The sequence below is a fragment of the Aedes aegypti genome, chromosome 3 (genome assembly GCF_002204515.2).
Source record: "Aedes aegypti strain LVP_AGWG chromosome 3, AaegL5.0 Primary Assembly, whole genome shotgun sequence".
Taxonomy (NCBI): domain Eukaryota; kingdom Metazoa; phylum Arthropoda; class Insecta; order Diptera; family Culicidae; genus Aedes; species Aedes aegypti.
This window is the reverse complement of record NC_035109.1, coordinates 101,666,550-101,681,474: the sequence shown is the minus strand read 5'-3', so window position 1 is coordinate 101,681,474 and position 14,925 is coordinate 101,666,550. Positions and strand designations below refer to the sequence as shown.

Sequence of the window (14,925 nt, the reverse complement as noted above, 5' to 3'; positions counted from 1 at the left end):
ACAAGGTAAGAGAAATCAGATCACATGTTAGCTGAACATATCATTTTTTGATCATGCCTGAAGTTAAAGGCAAACATCCTTAATGCTAGATAATTTTAATGAAGTAATTATCATTGTGTTGGTTAGAGAATTTCATCGATTGATTTATGAAATTTGGTAGTGAAAATCATCACCAAATTCATCAGTAAAACTTACAAATTTCAAAAATAATCGTTGTTGCGCCAAATCATAATTATGCCTTAGGAAATTATTAAGTATTTTTGTCCCAGTATGGCACCACATTATAAAGTTTCTTACTAATAGAGCACCAAAGTCAATCTAACTTGTTCTGTATGAGCGTAGTTTGTCTTAACTATTATCACTGATTTTTGCTTCTGTCGGTTTCTAGTAAAGATTGACGTATTTACAAATGTTTGATATCTGTGAAAAATGGATGATTTTTATGAATCGTGTATAATATCAAAATGAAAAATAGTCTTTTAGACAAACTTTTAGCTCTAAACATATGTGTTTACACATGGCGATAGCCTGAGAGTTTGAGCAAATACGTGTATCTGTCAAAAGATAACCATTAAGGTACAATGAACAGAATCCACGTTCGATTTCAAACATGTGTAAGGAATAGGAATAGGAATCTACACTACACTCCGTCGACGACTTCGAGTCAAAATACAATATGGCGTCAATCGGTCACGTTTTCACGTAAGACGAAGAAAAGACTTAGTACTCGGACTTATAATGAGTACGCTCGATACAGTTAGTCAAATCGTAGTTTACTTTTCTCAGCATTCCAGATTTTGCTCTATTACTTCGTGTGTAATAAGGTTTTGGGCATCTGCAAAGGACACGCTTGTCATTGGACGATAATGATTTCGCGAGGATTATTTCGATCGAAAATTGTTTCAAGTGTCACGTCAGTTAGTCTTTGTCAAAGCTTTTGCCATCAAAAATTCAACTTGAAGGTCTAGGATTAAAGTCCTTCCATTTGTCGGTTACATAACGCTTAGCTAGATGAACTTAAACGTACACATGCAAATAAATATACATCGAAATAAACTTAAACGACTATAATGAACTTAACTTAAACACTTGGCTGTTTCACACAAACTCGATGGAAAGAGAACATAACAATGATCAACCCAAACCGCAGCAATAACATTCGCAAATCAGCAACAGAAACTGAAGAAAGTACACAAAAGCATTGTAAGCAAATGTCACCACCGCCACCATGCCGACGACGACTGGTTCCCGTCCGCCAGAGAACCGACCCGGGACAATTAAATCCAATAATTTCAGTTCCACGGCTTACTACGTCGACGACGCGGCACATTCAAAGGCGACGCGACGCGGTTGCTTTGATGACGATACGCGCGGAGCGCGCTCGACTCGAGTTCAATTCAAGTGTCACATTTTTGTTCTGTGTGTTGCTTCGGAAGTTATGTCATAAGGTGGCGCCAGGCCTGCCAACCAAAAGTCAACGTGCACAGTGGCATCAGCGATAAATGTGTGTGATAAAAGATAAAGCCGATGGACATTTGCATTGAACTCGAGCATGTAGATATATGGGAAAGTTGGCGGGGCCGCCTGGCGGCGGTGGTGTGTAACATAAGCGTAATATTATTGCCTTTTAGTCAATGAAGTCGAAACGGTGTATGATACAGAAAACTGAACTGAATTGAAGTGAGAGCGCAGGTTGCTACGATTCCGGATGGGACCGCAGCCTGTAGTTATGTGCGTGCATGTGTGTTTGTGGAGTTGATCACTTACGTGAATGGCCGAGCATGCCGCGTCAAGGGGACTACTTCTGGTCGGCTGGACAACCGTGGAAGAACTCCAGGTAGCGCCGGCACTATGAGGTGCCCGTTGTGGATACTGCTGTCGATTGCTGCGTGCCGTTACAATGACACTGCAATCAGAAGGACGCTGTTGTTGCTGTTGATGTAAAACGGTGCGTTGTTGTTGCTGCTGCTGTTGATTGATGGGGCACAGCGCGAATGATGGCGATGACAGACAGGACGGTGCTACCGTTGCCGTGGTGACCGTCTTGGTTGCTGTCGTTGGCGTTACAACCAGGTCAAGCGTGCTCGATCCGTTGCCGTTGATGCTGCCTGGTGTCGACGAGTGGTCGCGTTGACGATGATGTTCCGACAGTCGCAGAAGCGTGGTACGAGCAGAATTACTAGTTATAAGTGATTGTTGTCTATGATGATGATGGTTGTTTTGTACTGGTAGTTGTTGCTGTTGTTGTTCTTGCTGAACGTGGTGTTGATGTTGAAGTTGTTGATAATAAAGACGACGCTGATCTAATCCGTCTGATTTATTGCTAGTGTTGTTATGATTATTGAGATTATTGCTATTGTAAGTTATCTGACTGCCGGAACTAATATTTTCGGTCTTTATGGTTAAATTAGTTACGGATGGTACGGTAGGTACCTGAGGTGGAAATAACACAATAATGATAAGAAAATTATCGTCCACACGTTATTACTGGAGGCGAAGAGCGAGAAAAGCGCAGTGTAACACTGAATGAAAAAAGTCTACGATCGGTAATGGGAAGACTGAATGAAGGGCGAGAGTGGAAAAGTGTAATAAGTGAAAAAGACGTGCCGTATGAAAGAACGTGGAATTGGAAATCTCATCGCTCAACGGAGCGCACTCGTCATTCGTTTTCTTCGTGGTTTTCATTCTTCTGTATCTTCACGTTTTGGTCTGGTGTTTTGTGTGTAATGTGAATGGATCTTTGTACTCCAAGGTAAAATTGTGATGCGCCTGTCAACATGTAATCGAATAATTATACCTCATCATCGTCATTAAAAGTCACTGCATCATAACGGATTAGACCAATCATTTTCTTGTGTGCGAACAGAAGAGTAAACTCAAGTGGTAATTTTGATCGGAATAAAGAATTTTGACAGCTCGATTCAGATCGCTCTGAGCTCGAAGCCTGGGATGATTTAGTGGTTTGCATCATATTTTCCCCTGGATTAGTATTCAACTAGGATGCTGTATTTTATCGGACCTGAGAATCAATCTGACCATCAACTCATCGAAGTAACCACATGATTCAAGCGTGTGCTAGAATTAGGGCTAATGTAGAATGATCAAATTCTCTTCATCGATCCTGTCTTCTGCGAATAAAGGTGACTAGATTATAGTTTCTTAAAACTTGTTCACTTCAGGACGCTAGTCAGCGAAGCAATCTTGCATCCTGACGTGGAAACATGCCAATAAACTTGCATCATGTTACCTTTATTCACAGAAGGGAGGATCGATGAAGAGAAAACGATCATGTTACATTTGCCTTAAATCTAGCTTGTTCGTGTTTCCCTTTGGTATTAGTATTACTTAACAATATTCGAAGGTCTACTACATAATACAGCATCCTTAGATAAAACTCATGTGTAAAATATATTAAAAGTGCAAACTATCGGGAAGATGCTAACTTTCTAACGCATACAAATCAACAACTCTATCGAAACCTAATCAAATAGACAGAAAGAACTCACTTGTATCTGCAGCGGCTCTAGTGTGCCGTGCTCCCACCTGCCGATGCAGGTCTCCGTCTTTTTGGCAACCGACGTGGTTCCATTGATAAAGTCCGTCTGTGACTGCACGAATATACTGCTATTGGCCTGAAAAGAACCGAGAACCGGAAAGGAAGAAAAAAAGAAGCGCTCATTAATTTTCGGGGCGAGCAATTTTCTCTGCGCACGAAGTGCGGACAATTACAACACTATTAGCATGATGAGCAATTGGCGAGCACTTATTGCTTATTGCAATGAGCTTTAAGAGAAACGAATAAAAGCCATGAGTCATCATCCTTTGGCGTTGGATGACTATTGGCTTGCTTAGATTGATGGATGCATAAACGGCATAAACACACACACGCGCGCGCGCTTTCCTATCGGGAACATAATTATCTTTCCAATACTTCCCCAAATGGTAAAGTCGGAAACCCAAGGAATGCTGCGTTAATGTATTCAAGTCAAACCAGCTAGAAAATTGGTGTGCATTATTTATGTTACTGTAATTTATTAGTTTTCTTCCACATCTCGGTTGGCTTTGGATTCTGTTGTTGTTTTTTTTTCGGGTATAACACAACCTTAAACTTTTCCCGAAGGTTACATACAACAAACTGTGCAAAAACGGGAAGATTAATGTTCGCTCTCTCCATCTATCTCTTCGCGCTCGCATCCATCCGATGAACTCCGAGGAGGGATAATCTATTTTTAATCACCTGCGAGGAATCTTTCTTCGTTCTTTGACGAAGAAGTTGACTTTTTCCTCCGTCGTCCAAGTAGTCTCTGGGACTCAGCAGCCAGAACGGACCTCACGCTGGGTTCAGCTTCCTCGTTGCTCGAGGTGAAAGATATAGGTACCTAAATAAACAGAGAGTGACGTTTCGTCTTTGACTGCACGTTACGTTTGTGTTGGTCTCCATGGTTGCACCGCACATGTTCTCGTAATTCCTTCGAAGTTCGAATTTCTGCCAAGCACTCGTTTCTGGAATCGATTGATCGATGCTAACGACCAGGACCAGACCCAATATCCCCGGGAACGGGCATGGATACCCAGATAAAAAGTATTTATTATGGCAAGATAAAATTGCAGTTAAATTGTAATTGTACCCAACAATATAAAAGTTTTGAAAAACAGTAGAAACATAACAGATTTTTTTTATACAATGATGTATTGTATTATTTGTATTTTTTTTGTGAATTTTCAGTACAAACAATAAATGTTTCAACCTTATTGAATTTTTTACCAATGAAAAATATATGCACTCTGTTGTAGACCATAAGCTGTTTGGCGTTTAAATAAGTTCAACCTTTAAAATAGTTGTGATTTTTTATTCGGGTGGCCTCAGCCAGCAGGGGTGGTGATGCGAACTTTTCAGCTCATCAATAATCACCAGGAGTTTGGCTTTTGTGCTGCTGCTGCTGATGTTGCTGAGTTTCTTGCGATTATGCGCGGCTAGCAGCGAGAGAGCTACCTTTTCACGAACAGGTGATTAATGATGGGTATTGGTGCTTCCGTTGATATCACCTCGCTGAGTGCCGAAGCGGAGGATGGCGGAGGAGCGGCCGTGGTGCGATTGATGTTCGAAGGAAGGAAACGATATTTCACAATATTCAATCTCTAGTCCTAATGAAGTTGAGGAGTCAAATGGAGCGAGTGGGCGTCCTTGAGGGAGGACACTAGAGGAGATGTCGTTAAGGTGAAGATGAATCGAAGCCAAACCTCAAATTTTCTAGAGCACAAATTTAGAGAACCGAACATCCGTTTAAGCTGAAAACTTAAGGTGATTATAGATCGAAGCTACACCTCAAATATTCAAGAGCACAAGACTTGAGAAACAAACAAATTCACTTCTTTAAAACATAGAACATCTTATCATCATATAGGTGCAGAAAAATATATGTTTTCATTTTTAATCAATAAAAAAATATAACAAAAATATAATAAAATACATAAAAATTCATTTAAAACCATGCGGAATAACTTTTTTCTCCCACGACGGATATTTTTGACCCCATACCAACTTTTTCTTGTCTCATTCAGATCTTTCAAATGACATATGAGTCATCTGTGTACATTCCGGGCCCAGATTTGCCCAATCTCCTTTCTCAAGAAGGTCCATCAGAATCTTCTTTAGAAGTTATTCTTGAAATCTGTCCTTCCTTAACTTCTGATTTCCTAGAATTATGCCTCTATAAATTTCGCCCTCTTATCGTACAAATATTCAAACTAAGGATATGGATTCTGCCAATGATTGGCAAAATCATTTCTAGAGAAGTGTTTCAAGGACGATCAATACTAATTTCATTATGAATAGCTTAATAATTTTTTCCCCCTTCCCATTTATTTGCTGTATGTTTCTCTACAGATTCCTTTACCGCTATGCTGATTTGCTGAAGCAAAAATTTTCCTGGTGTTTTCGACAAATTTCATCTGAAATTTCGAAGGCAATATTCTGTCCAATTGTTGAATAATCCTAAATATAGAAGATTTTTTGACGAAATTTATGAATTACTTTGGAAATATTTTGTATGACTTTTGATGAACTTAGCGGAAGAATTTGTTATATAACTTTTAAGAAAACTATTCAAAAAAAAAATTAACAGAAGAAATTCAGCAAAATATCACAGCATTAGATATGGCAGAATCAATGTTTTTCTTTGAGGAATTGCGGGAAAACTGAACTTTTGAAAAATTAAGTAACTTTTTTTAAATAAATCCTGGAACATTTTCCGGAATCAATTTGCTAACATATGGTAGACAAAGAAGAATGGATGTCCATCAGGAGGAATTTGCTTCGAAAGTATGAACAAGTTCCACAATATTATTTGACCAAGAGATTTGCAAATGCTCTGACCACCTTTCAATATTCTTTGAGGAATTTCATCGTATTAAAATTCTATAAAGAATATCGAAAAGTTTTTTGAAAAAATTTGCTTCAAATCTGTTGGAAATTTATCAAATTATTTATGAAATAAAAGGTTTTCTTGAAAAAAATTAGTTTACGCAGTAAATTGACTCATGCAGAATTAAATACTATAAAAATGGAATCAAAATCAAAGATAGAATTTATTACTGGAATACTATGGTCGATTTTGTTACATATTTTCACTCTAGGTTAAATTTCTGCCATTCATCTGAAAAAAAAATCCGAAATTGCTTGCAAGTTAAGCCTTATTTTTGGACAAAAATTCCCGCTTTATATTTCTGAAAAATTCCTTTAGACAAAATTCTAATTTTTCAATTATTTTTTTCTGACATTATACGAGTTGAAGTTGATATATGGAATTCTTTTAGATGATTCTCATTCCTCTAAAAAACATGAGGAATCAGAATGCAATAAATATGCAGGACTTTTTGGGTTTTTGAGAGAAAAAAACGAATTTTGGGAATTATACTTCCAGGATATTGACGCTTTTTTTATTCCATGGTGTTTTTTGCAACTGAGATATTTAAAATTGTGCATATCGTATAAAATCATTAGCTAGTTCTAACAGTAACCGATCGATACACAGCTGGACGGTTGAGCTTTCGGTCGTCTCGCAATTCACCGAAGTAAGAACGGCCACGCTGATGTTGTGTAAGACAAGCGAAGTTTTCTCACTGTAGTTGTACAACATAAAATAACGTAACTACTGAAGAGATTTTTGTGAATAACAAGAGTCATGTACATTGATTCAAAAGATGTTGCTTCGTTTTTTAATTTTTATTTTTAATATCAGCTAAAATTCTGCGGGGGGGGGGGTCTCTGGATGATTCTGGAGGGGGCCAGGCCCCCTGCCCCCCCCCCCCCCCCCCTGTTCCTACGCCAATGAAACTCTGTAGGAACCCTTCGAAGGATTCTGATTTCCGGGAATGATTTCTGAACGATGTTTTAAGAATTTGTTAAATGTGGGGCATTTACAATAATCTTACATACCTATATTATATTGAGGCCTTTATTAGCCTTGTGGTAACATCCGGCTTCCAGTCGATCCAGAATCGTTTCGAAAATATTATTAGTTTACCTCTTTTTATCTATTTTTGTTATTGCTGATATGTATCTGCTCAAAGTAAAATACGACCAAAACTAATCATGTCTCAAGTAAATTAAAGTGTGAATCAAAAACCAATTAGTTTTATTGTCGCATGACTTTCCTAACTGCAGATTTTACACTCTTCCTCTCTGTTGACTGGGTACTTGGCATAAATTTCAATTCTGAATAAACAGTGATTAATCAAATAGTAATGATTTTATTTTAAATTTTGTAGGAATATGGAATATTAAAAGATATAGGGGAAACGAGGCTAAATCAGCAATGAAGTAATTTTAAATTTACATCGATTCTGTGTGGTACCTAATAAACTGTTGTTCACTCTCAGAAAAGCTTACTATTGTTTAATCCTATTGAAGGTACAGGTACAAATACTGTAAGACTTCGGAAAGTTCTCTCTAAGGATCATACTAATGGTCTAGATACGTCAAAAAAAGCCGTACACTGCAGATACACAAGAAAGTTTGGAATTAATAGTGATAACTCATTTTCCAGGATCCCTCTCCATAATAAAGCGATCAAGAAATCAAGATATCAGTTACTCTTTAAATTGAATTTGCAGATATTTTTACAAGATTGAATGGGCATTGGAATCTTTCGAATCTTTCAAAACACCGGGTTTATTAGCTAGTTTCAAAATATGATAAAACTTTTGACACTAAGGAGACTACTGGCAGCTTTTTTCGATGTCGAAGGCGCGTTTGACAACGCCGAGGACAATTCGAGGATTCCCTGAAAAAATAATTGAGCGGATAGAAGAGACAGCATATCTAGGAGATTCAGTTGTAAAGGTAACAGCTGTTCAAGGCTGTCCGCAACGGGGAGTTATCTCTCCTCTTCTATGGTCTCTGATTGCTGATGGCATACTCATAAAGCTATAGCATCAAGGATTCGAAATAATTGGGTTTGCAGATGATATTATTATTACAGTCTGCGGTAAACTCGATAAAACTGTTTCCAAGCGGATGCAAACAACATAACTTTAGCATGGTGCAATAATGAAGGATTAAGTATAAATCCTGAAAAAACTACAATAGTATCGTTTACAATAAGTCGCAAAATCTGTATTTCAGCTATAAAAATAGCAGATGCTAAACTATCTGTATCTCTAAGAGCCAAATTTGTAGGTGTTATAGCTTTTTTGGAATAAGCATATAGCACAACAGATAGAGAAAGCAAGAAATGCTTTCTAGGGTTGCGAAAGAACCTTTGGTAGAAAATGAAGTCTGAAAACGAAGATTATATGTTGAATATATTCGTGCCATCTCAACTCCCCGAGAACTGTCTTGTTCGTACGGCACACTCAAGAGTTCTTTTTAAGTGTGAGTAAAGGTGAGCATCGCAACAAGAGAGAGTACCTGAAAAGATCCTTGCATTTTTTTGCACTCTAACTCGAATCGTTTGAGAATCTGTGTTGAAAAGTTTGAGTTCAGTTTTTTCTCCTCATAAAAACGGCAAAATCCCCTCAACTTTGCATCGCAGAGGAGTTTCTATTACTCCTGATTCTTATGTACTGGAAAGTTGGCCAACAGTTTTTCAGGCAGAAATGTATGCCATTCTTGAATGCGCTGACATTTGTCTTTAAAGGCGCGTCAGGAATGCTAATATATGTATTTGTTCGGATAGCAAAGCAGCCTTGAACGCTTTGAAGTCTAGAACTTCAACATCAAGACTTGTTTGGAAGTGTACCAAGCTACTGCAGCAGTTGTCCTATCGTAATAAGGTTAATCTATATTGGGTTCCTGGCCATTGCGGAATAGAAGGAAACGAAAAAGCTGATCAGTTAGTAAAACGAGGCAACCATTCTTCGGAACGGCCTGTTGTGCCCTGAAAATGCATTTAAAGTGCTGGATGAAGGCACAAATTAAACTTAACTAGAAGAACGCAATGGACTCTCGTCAGTCTAAACGATTCATTGAACCAGACGCCTATCAAACACTGAGGTTGTTGAACCTCAATAAACACAATCTAAGTCTTTATACTGACTTATTAACAGGCAACTGCCCCACCAATCGTTACCTTAAAATTATAAGTAAATTACAAGATGATATTTGTCGATTCTGCTGTAATTTGCAGAAAGCACTGTTGTTCAAGTGCGTTGCACTATACCACAAGCGTTGCAGATATTTAGATAAACCATCTAAAACAGCTAATAATGTGCCGAAAAGTTGAAGCACATTCAATATTACGATGATTTTGAAAATAAAGAAAATATTCAAAGGCATCCTGCAACCCTCCAAGCATGGAATCAGTTATTTTATTGCGACGCTTGTTCGATTACGGATCATATACATTAAACAAAACTTCGCATTATGATTCTCGATTCAATTTACCCGAAAATGGATAAACACATCAAGATGTTGACTACTACTGATTAGGATGTACGTCAATAGCTGTGAAAATAGCTACTTCATGTAGTAATATATTTCTACAGTACACAGTACGGCAAAAACAAAGAGTATAACACTACAATAGATAAGCTTAATGGTCGCAGTGGTATCATGTCTCCACAAAGGAATGAAAGGTACAATGAACCATATTCTATTTAAGACAGTCTTGCGGTAAATCAATCCATTCAATTATTTTAAAAAATAATAATGATTTCTGAAGCTATTTTTAAATTCTTATCAGAGTTACTTATTGATTAAATATCCTAATGCTGGTTGAATCGAATTGGTACGATTAACTAAATGATGGTTGAAATAAGTTTATTTGTCGCACCAAACATCGAAATAAGTGACCCAAAGGTCTTACTATTGATATTCGTTGAAATTTTTTGAAACGATTTTGAATAATTTAGTATATTTGCAACAACTTTTGTTCAAGCACTTTTTTAAACTACATTTTAAAAATTAAATTGTGCAACAAAGCTGTGAGAAAGAAAGGGTTCAACAAACTATTTGCAGCTGTTTGTGGTGCATTAAGAAATGATTCTTTATACAAATCAAATAAGTTACGTTATGAAAAGGCGTCGGGTAATGTCTTTTACGACACTCAGTGCAGTAAAGCAGGCCGTTTTATGGCATATTGGCGTGATAAAAAACTGCCTATTACGATGACAAATTGCAAAATAATAATTTCATGAATATTCCGGTAGTTTTGGATGAAAAAACATTGATGATTGCTGATTATTGAATGATGAATGTTGAGCTACTTTAGTTCACAAACTTCCATAGAAAACTTCATAGTGTGGAGCGTGTGAAACTGATTTATCTATTAGGCCTTATTTAGCCTCTTCATAACAAGGATCCGTCATCGTCATCATCAAAACTTCAACAGCCGTTAATATTTTTAATATTAATATTTTTCTGTTCAAAACTGAAATTTACTCGTCGAAAATGTGTTCACTGGAGAGTTGGGAGAATAAAATACAGTGAACACATTCTCATGAAAATATTCATGATTTTGCCTAAAAACTGCTTTTGAAAATTAGCAAGTTGATTTCGGAATTTTCAAAAGCAGTTTTTTTGTTCAAAATCGAGAAAATTTACAGGAAAATATGTATTCTTTTCTTTCGAAAATGTGTTCACTCATTTTCATCGAATAATTTTTAGTTTTGAACAGAAAAAAATGCTTTTGAAGTTTTGATGATTACGATGACGGAGCGTTGATCGTTAAGACAAATAGCGCAAAACACTAAATGCTCTCAAATCCAGTTCGTGTTTGGATTTCGTGCCGTGCAGACGTATAATAGAGAGTACGAAAGAAATAGTTCTGATTTGTGAGCGCCCGGATCTCAGCAAGGCTGATTCCAAAAAAAAAGTGAAAGCGTTAGTTTTTGAAAGAAGAAGTGAGGAGTAGTGAAGAAAATGGCTGATACAGAGTTGAGAGCGAATTCTCTGCGCATTCGTTTCGAACGCGGGGTGCCGGAGCCGGCGGATAGTGAGATTTTCAAATTCATGAAATCGAAGATGGGTCTCAACAGCGAAAAGTTGCTTTCGATGTACAAGGACAAGAGTGAAACGTCGATTATCGTCAAGTTCAAAAAGGAGGAAGATATGCGGAACACTTTATCAGATCTACCGGGAACGATGGTTTTTGAGTATAGCAAATATGAGAGTACGGAGGTTAAATTGTCATCGGCAAATGCTATCGTGCGATACATAAGACTGTTCAATTTGCCTCCAGAGGTCGATGATCGCGAAATTTCAGTAGTGATGCAACGTTATGGAAAAGTTGTGCGGTTAGTGCGGGAAAAGTATGGAGAAGAAACGGGGTTCCCAATATGGACTTCGGTTCGTGGTGTATATGTGGAGTTGAAGGAGGGTATTGAAGTGCCGGCAACGGTTTTCATCAGGAATCTTCGCGCGAGAGTTTCCTATGAGGGCATAATCAACAAGTGCTATTTATGTGGGAGTAAAGATCATTTCAAAGCGGAGTGTCCGGAGAAAAAGTCGGTTAACGAGCGATTGACCAATCAGCAATCATCGTCGTACAGCGGAATTTTGAGGGGTGGTGGAAAATGGTTGAAACAACAAGTGAAAACTAGCAGCAATGAAAAAGACGGAATGATCAAACTCGGTCAAGGTCTTCCAAAGCGATCCAATACAACTCAAGCACAATTGGATTCGTGTCTGGACAGGGATGAAGGGGCAGCGCAGCGAAACGAAGATAACCATATTGAGGACGTCCAAACATCTACAGTGAACCAGAACGAGCTCTGCGTAAGCGAAACAGAGCACGAGGCCAACTGTGGCAACGTGGAACAAAGCGTTATGGATGTAGCGGATAATGCCTTCATCAAGGTCACCGGTAAAAGAGGACGGAAACATCAGAAGTCGGCAGAAAAAGAAGGAACTTCGGATTCGGATGAGTCACCATCCGAAAAGCTGCATCGTGACCCAACGACTCAAGCAGGGGTTAAGGTAGGTGCGTTGAGTGAATCGCTCGATCGTATAACTCGTAGCAAATCAAAACAGAAAAAAATGAGTGACGATGTGAGTAGCGCTGTTGCAGGATGTGAACCAACAGTGAGGGAAAAATCAAACGATGATTAGAACAAAGTTAATTAGCAAGAGAATAGTTGTATCTACGATACATAGGAATATTTGTGAGTTCCGGTATGAGTATGGATGTTTTATGGGAGAGTTTTATATTGAGCAACGATAGAGAGTATGGATGTATTGATATGCAGAAATGTAGAGTTATTGCTTTGCAGATTCGCAATTAGCAGTTTAGTAGATAAGTAGATTGGTAGATTTATTAGACATGAAGATTTTTAATTTGTACATTTGTTGAATTGTAGATTTGTTGATTTGTAGATTTGTAGATTTGTAAATTTGAAGATTTGTTGATTTGTAATTGATAATTTTGTAGATTTTCAAACCTTTTCAAAAAATAATTCAAGATGAATCATGTTATGAGAATAGCAAGTGTTAATTTAAATAGCAGTACGAACTTAGTCAACAAAAACCTGTTGAAGGATTTCATTTTTAACAATGATTTAGATGTAATATTTTTGCAAGAAGTCTGTTATTCAAATTTTTCGTTTGTTCCATCACATATCCCGTATATCAATGTAAATGAGCGCGAATCCGGAACTGCTGTTTTGATACGGAATTCATTCGAGACAAGTCAACCTTTATTCAGTTTAAATGGTAGAATAACTTCAATCGTGATTCAGAACATAAATTTTGTGAACGTATATGCATTTTCGGGATCTAACCGCAAAAAAGAGAGGGATGAGTTGTTCCTGAATGATCTGACGACACATCTAGCGAAGGCAAATGTATCTACGAACATTGTGGGAGGAGATTTCAACTGTATCATCAACAGTTCTGATTGCTTGGGAGATTCTAAAAGCTACTTTGTGGGTCTGCGACAATTAATTGAGGCATTTGGATGGAAAGATGTAGCGTGGGAATTGAAAAAGAATCAGTTTACTTTTCATAGAGCGAACTCTGCGTCCCGATTGGACCGTTTCTATGTACCACAAAACTTCATTAGTAACATTCTTGATTTCAAAACAGAGCCGGTTGTTTTTTCTGATCATTGCGGGGTAGTCATGAAAATAAAAGTAGATCAAACGATGATAGTTAGCCGAGGACGAGGATTTTGGAAAATAAATTCAACTGTTCTAAAAGATGATAGAGTTTCTGAACTATTTGCAGAGGCTTGCGATTCATGGAAGTTGAGGCAAGTGTACGATTTAAATAAAAACAAATGGTGGAATGAAGTATTCAAAATTAAATGTAAACAGTTTTACAAATCAAAAAGTTGGGAATTGATAAGTAGGATAACAAACGAAAAACAATATTTTTATGGTAAAATGAAAGAGTATATGGAAAAAATCAATAGGGGTGATGATACATATTTGGATATTAAAGTGATTAAATCAAGGATAATGGAAATCGAAACTGAAAGACTGAACCATTTGGGGAACACTTTCAGTATCCAAAACCTGCTTCAAGGTGAAATAATCAACGTTTTTCAGATTGCTGCCCAGATTAAGCGACAAGAAAGAAATAACATTTTAAAACTCGAAGAAAATAATGTGATAATTACTGATTCAATACAGCTCAGAAAACACGTTTACGATTACTATTCAAATCAATTCAAAAAGGAAACTGTTGTTTCAAACCAGAGAGAGATTGAAGATTCTTTGAATCATCTAACGAATTGTTTGGATGATGAGGATAGAGCACAGTTGATATCACCTATAAGTTTAGATGAGTTGAAAGATGCTTTAGAGTTAGCCAAGAAGAAAAAATCCCCCGGTCCAGATGGACTAACCTATGAGTTTTATTTGCAAAACTTTGAGGTTATAAAGTATGATATATTAGAAATCTTCAACGCTTATCTCTCGGGAACCTTTTTACCACCGAAAGGCTTCTCAGATGGAGTGATCACGCTGGTACCGAAAGATCACAGGAAAAAAATATCCTTGGATAACTATCGACCGATTTCCATGTTGAACTGCGACTATAAAATATTTACGAAAATTCTAGCAGAAAGGATTCAGAGCAAGATGCATAAGTTACTAGGAACCGGTCAAACAGCGTGCCTCCAGAAGACATCTTGTATAGATAACCTAAAAAATTTGAGAAGAGTTCTTACGAAATCCTGCGAAAATAAACGGTTCAAAGCATGTTTGGTGAGCATTGACTTGAACAAAGCATTTGACAGAGTAGACCATGAATACTTATGGAATGTATTAGAGAAATTTGGGTTTCCTCCAACACTAATAAATTGCTTAAAAAATCTATATGATATTGCTTTCTCTCGGGTTTTAGTAAACGGATTTCTTACGGACGCCTTTAGGATCACAAGATCGGTTAGACAGGGCTGTCCTATGAGTATGATTTTATTCGTTCTGTATTTAGAGCCGTTGATTAGGAAAATTTCAGAAAGCTTACAAGGATTTTGGGTGTAT

General features: G+C 37.4%; 1 protein-coding gene and 1 pseudogene across 6 annotated transcripts in view; one reads left to right on the top strand and one right to left on the bottom strand.

Annotated features, from left to right (window-relative positions):
- The window catches only part of LOC110677849 (mucin-5AC-like), a 250,795-nt gene that overhangs the window by 42,560 nt on the left and 193,310 nt on the right, over positions 1–14,925 (bottom strand). For 4 of the 6 annotated variants that reach the window (XM_021849538.1, XM_021849540.1, XM_021849541.1 and 1 more), the window contains 2 exons: positions 3,507–3,632; positions 1,768–2,433 (listed from right to left, as the gene is read on the bottom strand). In XM_021849538.1, the coding sequence (XP_021705230.1) occupies positions 1,768–2,433; positions 3,507–3,632 (792 nt within the window). The remainder of the gene's footprint in view (positions 1–1,767; positions 2,434–3,506; positions 3,633–14,925) is intronic. The other 2 variants (XM_021849543.1, XM_021849542.1) reach the window with 1 other exon arrangement.
- Positions 5,018–14,925, top strand: part of LOC110678101 — a 101,715-nt pseudogene continuing 91,807 nt past the window's right edge.